We start from the raw sequence: 6,938 nt of genomic DNA, 5'->3' as shown, positions 1-6,938 counted from the left end.
CATGTGGTGGGAGGGGGCAATGCGCAGGGCTGCATAATGCCGAGCGCGAAAGTTTTGGATGGCCATAGCCGTCGGCTTAAATTTGGCGCGACGCTGCTGTCGGATCATACAGGATGCCAACGCCGACTATTCGGCTCCTGAAAATATGACGCTTGCCGGCGCCGATTTACGCGCCTGACGCGCGGGGGAGGGGGCGTTTGAGGGGAAATGCGCAGGGCTGCCTAATGGCGAGCGCGAAATTTTGGATAGCTAGAGTCGTCGGCTTCAAGCTGGCGCGACGCTGCTGTCCCATCGTATAGGACGCCACCGCCGCCTAGTCGGCGCCTGACGATATGACGCTTACCAGCGCCAACTGCTTGTGCGCCTGGAGTACGCGAGAATGGGTAGGTTGAGGGGCAATGCGCAGGGCTGCATAATGCCGAGCACCAAAGCTTTAGATAGCCATAGACGTCGGCTTCAAGCTGGAGCGATGCTGCTGTCCGATTGTATAGGATGCCGCCGCCGCGTAGTTGGCGCCTGAAAATATGACGCTTGCCGGCGCCTAGTTCTTGTGTGCCTGGGGCGCGTGGGGGGAGGGGGGCAATCGGGGAGCGAAGGCTGTCAGCTCAACCATCTGTGGCAGTCGGATAAGGTAGCATTCACTAGGAAGGAACCGGCAAAAGGCGGTTGTGTGGATGGTGGAGCTTTTGGCGAGAAGCGTTCAGTGGCTGCTTGATCGGCCCAGCTGCGTATGGTTTCTATGGTGGTGCGGTTCTTCTTCGCGAGAAATTGATATTTCCAGCCTCGGGTCTTCATCTACGAACCTCTACATTTACACGTAAGTCGCACCTATTATTTACGCTATCAGTACCTAGTCTTTGTAGCGTTGTAGAAGGAGAGCGCTTACGGCCGCGTTTCTTTGTTTCGAGAGGCCGTCTCCGCATTTCAATATGTTGAAATTGAAGGCCCCTCGCCTTCGCTCAAGGGGTCCGCGAGCCGCTACCAGCACGACAAAGGACCAGTGGCGCAAAGAAGAAAAACCGCTTTAATTTACAATATAATGAAACACTCAAACAATTACCGCAGCCTCGCGGCCAAAGAAGCAAAGAAACAAAGCAGCAAAAAGCAGCAAAAGCAAAGAAGCAAGCAGCAAAACAGCGAGGCAACAAATTATACAAGCCAGAGAGAGCGACGAAAGAACGGCCGTTACAAACCATCAACCAACACAATCTTTCGGTCGATAACAGAATGCATAAAGCGCAGAAAGCAAGCAAGCACCGAACCAGGCGCGCAGACACAGTTCCAAAAGCGAACAAGAGCACTCTTTTCGCGGACACAATGCAAAAACGCTTTTTTCCCCTGCTCTGCAGCACGCTCGGAAAGAAACCTAGACGGGCCACGCCCCACCAGCGCCTCCCCAGGCCCGCGCCCCGGAAAAAAGTCACGGCTGCCGTCTCAGCTGCCTTCTTATCGGGCAGCCGCCTTCCCGGCATTCCCCGCGCGAGTTCTCACGATACGCGATCGGTGCGCATGCTCCATGCGACGAGTGCCGTTGTGGTGCGCGTTTCAAAGGCTTCCCCCGTGCGCGCTGCAGGGAGGGCCCAAGGGCCCGACACTCCCCCCCGTACAAGACCGGACACCCGCCTGGGTGTCCAACAACACTATGTAACAACATTATGTAACAACAGCACCATGCATCGTTCTAGTCGAGTACATCACGGGTGTTGGGAAGCAAAAGGTTCGGGGCAGTTGGCACGCTATGGGCTGGAATGGTGTCTCGCGTCGTTTGGAGCTGCACGTGACGGCTCCAATTGGTATGCGCTCGAGGCGTGCGCTCTTTGAGAGACAATGCAGTTTTCGCCCAACCGACGCTTGCGCACATCGGTCGCCTCGTTGAGAGGCCGACGACGTAAGGGATGTTTCGATGGGCCGCCGTGGCAGCCAGGCTAGTCACGGCCGTTGGAGTGGTAGCGTGGCATTCTGCGTAAGGTGAAGATATCCAAGGACAGCATATGTAAAAACGTCGCGATTAACAGATAATGGATGTAGGGCACAGCCGCGTTAACTGCTGAACTCGTATAATGAGTGAAGCACGGTTAGGTGTCTGATGGGCGCTCGTAGTACGGTTTGAGGTCGTGCAAGCTTACGGGCCCTATTACTCTGCTGCCGTGTTTTTCCCGCAGGAGGTACACCAAGCTAGAAATACGTTTCGCGATCACGTAAGGGCCATCCCATCTAGGCGCGAGGGAGGCAGCAAACCCTTTTGCAGCATCGCTGAGTGGGTGCGTGCGGCGGAGCACTTCGTCGCCGACCGCGAACTCCAGGGGCCGCCTTGCCTTTGTTGTATTGGTTCCCATATTCTAGGCGGGCAAGGTCCAAGTTTTCCCTGGCCTCCTTCAGAGTGTGGGTCAGGCGGCTAAAAAGATTTTGTGTGGACGTGGAGTAATTACAAATTGGTAATTCAGAGCCGTTGGTGAATGCATGCTCAATAGGAAAACGGAGCTCGCGACCGAGAATAGCCGCTGGCGTAAACCCTGTCGACCGGTTTACTGTGGTCCTTGTGGCGAAGGCCATCTCCTAGATACGAACGTCCCAGTCCTTGTGCCGCTCGGTGAAAGCCACCAGCATTGCCTTAAGGTTTCTGTTGACACGCTCCGTGATGTTGGCTTTTGGGTGGTAGGGTGTCGTCCTTTTGTGCTGCACGCCAAGAGCTTTGCAAGTGTCAACGAATATCCTGCCTGTGAAATATGGGGCATTGTCTGTGATAAGCTGCGCTGGGAAACCGAAACGGGTGAATGCTTCCAACAGCCTATCCCAGATTATCTTAGAATCCAGCTTGCGTAGCGGGTACAGCTCCACCCATTTGGAGAAATGGTCAGTGACCACTAACAAGTATCGATTCCCTTTAGCTGACCTGGGGTATGGGCCCATAACATCACATGCCACAATTTCCCATGGGTATCGGCTCTCAACTAGTTGCATGAAGCCCGGTGGCTTCCCTCCCCTCGGTTTTACGGTCTGGCAGGTAGGACATGTGCGAACGTATTTGAAGACATACTTTCTCATGTGCGGCCATGTCGCGACGCGACACAACTTCTCAAAGGTTTTCTTGCCGTCGCTATGACCGGCAAGGTGGGTGTCATGAAAGTACTCTAGGAAAGGCTTGCGCAGCTTCCTAGGCACAACGACACGGAATGGGGACTCACCGCAATCCGTATCGGCAGCAGGTATATACCGCAAGAGCAGGCCGTCGTCTGCTTGCATGTAGCAGTCGTAGTTGCCGCTACCGGCAGGGTTGGCGCCGTCCAGTACCTTGCGTATCAAGTTGCACTGGTCGTCGCTTAGCTGGGCGTCGAGTAGCTGCTGGCGGGAGATCAGTGTTCCCCAGGCGTCCACAGGCACTGCCACAGCCAGGACTTCGGATGCCGGCTCGCCATCCCCGGAGAGTGGTGCTCGGGACAGGGCGTCAGCTACCTTGTTGAAGGTGCCTTTCCTGTATTCTACTCTGTAATTATACTTCTGAAGAGCGAGGGCCCAACGGGCTAAACGGCCGGCTGGGTTTTGTAGCTTTGACAGCCACGTCAGCACCTGGTGGTCAGTCTGAATAGTGAACTCAGCTCCATCCAGATACATTTCAAATTTCTTTAGTGCAATTACAATTGCTAGGCACTCTTTCTCTGTCGGTATAGTTCCGCTCTGCTCCTGTGAGAGTGTGACTTGCAAAAGCCAGAGGGTGAAGCTTCCCTTGGTACTTCTGAAGCAAAACTGCGCGGATGCCATGCTCACTTGCATCGGTCTGCACGGTGAATGGCAGGTTGAGGTCGGGAAGCCGCAGACGTGCGGTATCGGCGATAGCCGATGACAGAGCCCGAAATGATCCCTGCTCCACATCAGTCCAGTACCAACTGGCACCTTTCCGTAGGAGCTGGTGAAGAGGCCTTCCCAGGTCAGCGCAGTTGGGGATAAAGTGGCGGTAGAAGCCCACCATGCCCAAATACCGCTGCAGGCTCTTGGCGTCTGTTGGTGGTGGAAGCTGCAGTATGGCCTGGAGTTTCTCCTCGTCAGGCCGGAATGTGCCTTGCTCGACAATGAAACCTAGGAGGTTGATTCTGGTCGAAACCAGTTGAACCTTCCGGGGGTTAATGGTGATGCCTGCGTCCTGCATTCGTTGTAAAACGGTGGTTAGGTGTAGGAGATGCTCATCCAGGGTTTTAGAGAACACTACCACGTCATCCATGTAAGCCATCGCATAATTGAATTTGGCGTCTTGAAGCACAATATCTATTACACGCTGAAAGGTCGCCGGTGAATTGCACGAACCGAAAGGCAATCGGACAAATTCGAACAGTCCCCAATTGCAAGTGAATGCAGTCTTTGCAATATCGCAGGGGGCGATCGGAATTTGCAGGAAGCCCCTGCTGCAGTCTAAAGCAGTAAAGAACTTTGCGGACCCAAGTGAATACATCACTGAATTGATTGATGGGAAGGGGTACGAGTCTCGAACTGTGACAGCGTTCAACCGACGGTAGTCGACACACAACCGCGCCGTGCCATCTTTCTCAGGTTCTAGTACAACTGGAAACGCCCAGGGGCTCCTAGACGGTCTTACTGCACCGGTAGCGATCATTTCGTCTAGCGCACTATCAAGAAGTGCTCGCTTGTGGATGCTCAGGGGCCGCGGGTTGAAACGAATTGGGCGGGCGCATCCGGTGTCGATCCTATGAGTCAGCACATTAATGCTGCCAGGAGCTTCCGTGAACATTGCGGCAAATGGTTTAAGCGCTGTCTCGATTTTGGTCTTCTCCGCTGGAGATCTTGTGAAAGACCAGAACAGTGAGAATACCACTACCAGTCTCGGAGACCGCAGATATATTGGCGGTAAAGCGATTTGACTGTGGGTCTCCTGGCTTAGTCATGAACTTGAGTGGATGTGCATGCATGCCGTACTGGTAGGTGCCTTTAGAGAGATCGAGAACGATTCCTGCTTTGGCTATGAAGTGACGGCCCAAAATCACAGGAAAAGAAAGTCCTGGAAGGTGTAGGAAGCGTTGCCTGAATTTTTATCATTGATGGTAACCGTTAACCGGGCTGCTGACGTAGCGGACGCAACGTGAGTGGATGCCATGCGAAGGGTCGTGTTCACACTTCGTAACTGTACACGTTTCGTCTCGCAGGCGCTTTTGACACGATCGACCAAAACGGAAACAGCAGAGCCGGTGTCTAAAATAGCAGGTACTTCTATTCCGGCCATTCTGACCGCTACCAATGGTGTTTTCTCAAGGTGGTCGTCAAGAAGACTGAACGTGGACGGCAAAGACCTCACCATTTGTCCGAGATCCTGGGCCTTCGATCTGGGGGGGTGACACCTTTCCGGTACAGCTACTACCGTTGATGCCGGTAGTGATTCGAGTGTGAGGAGCCGTTTCTTTCCCCCTCTCCGCTGCCGAGGTTGTCCGCGGCACAGCGCCGTGACAGCAGGATGGTGAGACGACCAAAACACCCGGCTTTTCGTAGTCTTGGAAACGCCTGCCCCCGCTCGGTGCTTGACGGCCGCTGCAAGATGTTTCGATGTTGCGAGTGACACCGCGTGAGGGTCGGCTGCTGCCGGAGAGGTCGTTCCGGAGCCTGCATGTTGCGAGGGGACGTCGAGGCGCGGTAGGTCGTTGGCCGGCGACTGGTAGTTGCTCACCACCGCCGGCCCTCGTCGTTTCCCTGCTGGCGGGAGCCAGAGGGGCTCGGGCACTGGCTCTTGTAGTGGCCTCGTCCCCCGCACTGGAAGCAGACTGGAATGTTCCTGCGTGTATCTTCTGCGCCTGATTGGGCGGCAGCCGCTACAGGCCTGCTGCGGCCCAGAGTGCCTCGCAACGTTGTTGCAGGTTCCCGGACCGGAGGCCGGAAAGGTACCTGGGTGGCAAAGGTGCGGTGAATGAACGGATCCAGCGCCCTTGGAGGCGGTACCATATTCCCCGGGCTTGCAATTAGAGAACCGCGCCACGCGCAAGACGGCTCGAGGGAGGCTTGAGGCGGGGGTGGAGGCTGGAAGGTGAGCTCTGCCAACATCGCTGCCTGAATATCGGACGCCACTTTAGCGAGATCGTCAAGCGAAGAGAAGGTACGGCCCCTTAGATAAGCCTGAAAGCGTGGGTGAGATTGCCGGATTGCCCGGGTGACTCTTTCCGTTTCGGGTGTTGAAGGGTCTGCGCGTTCATAAAGCTCCTGAAAGGATCGTATGTATTCTTGGAGGCTTTCGTCCTCCGCCTCACTACGGGCGCGAAGCTCGTCTTTCATGCGGACAAGGTAGTCGGGGGGGGAGGAATTCTGCTCGCAGTAGCTGCTAAAAGTGCGTCCAACTTTGGAATGACTGGCGACGACGCCAGCGGGCGGCGGACCCAGTCAGGGCGACGGGCAAAACGCGCTGTAGAAGAACGCTATCAGTAATGGCTTCCGCATCGCGGTAATCTTGCATTTCCTGGAGGAAGTCTGCCACCAATTTCTTATCTGTGTGGCCTTCATATGTAGGCACAGAGAGCTGTAAACGGAAACTGGCTGCTGGAGTTATGTTTGTCTGATGCTCGAGCAGTGGGGTCAGCTGGGAAATAATGCTGGACATATCATGTGCTGGCGCGCCCTGGTCCTTTTTATCAGGCATCGTACTAGTTGTTTCGCGAGTATGATTTTCAACCGCGCCCTTCTTGACTTAACCCGAACGTAGCTGAATTAAAATGCCGGCGGTGCATCTTTGGTGATGAAATTGGACGAGCAAAGCGGTCCGACGGAATGGTCAAGCAATGTCAAGCGGTTCTGAGGAGGCCGGATGGCGCGGAATAGCGGTACGCAATGAGAGCGAGAGGTAGAACAAAAACGCTCAGTGAGCTTACGCGGGTCAGAGCGCTTGGGTACAGATGCGTGAGGTGTGGGACCCGATGTCAGAGCGAAACAAGTAGGCCTAGCGGGGATTG

The 6,938-nt window shown here is 55.1% G+C and overlaps 1 protein-coding gene across 1 annotated transcript; it reads right to left on the bottom strand.

The window, feature by feature from the left end:
- Positions 1–5,664: 5,664 nt before the first annotated feature.
- Positions 5,665–6,628, bottom strand: LOC126517637 (uncharacterized). The gene is given in 2 exon segments (XM_050167437.1): positions 5,665–6,288; positions 6,290–6,628. Coding segments are annotated over 2 exon segments (963 nt in total).
- Positions 6,629–6,938: the final 310 nt, after the last annotated feature.

This window comes from Dermacentor andersoni, chromosome 11 (genome assembly GCF_023375885.2).
Source record: "Dermacentor andersoni chromosome 11, qqDerAnde1_hic_scaffold, whole genome shotgun sequence".
Classification (NCBI taxonomy): Eukaryota; Metazoa; Arthropoda; class Arachnida; order Ixodida; family Ixodidae; genus Dermacentor; species Dermacentor andersoni.
Note: the sequence above shows the minus strand (reverse complement) of the source record. Positions and strands in the feature narration are given on the sequence as shown.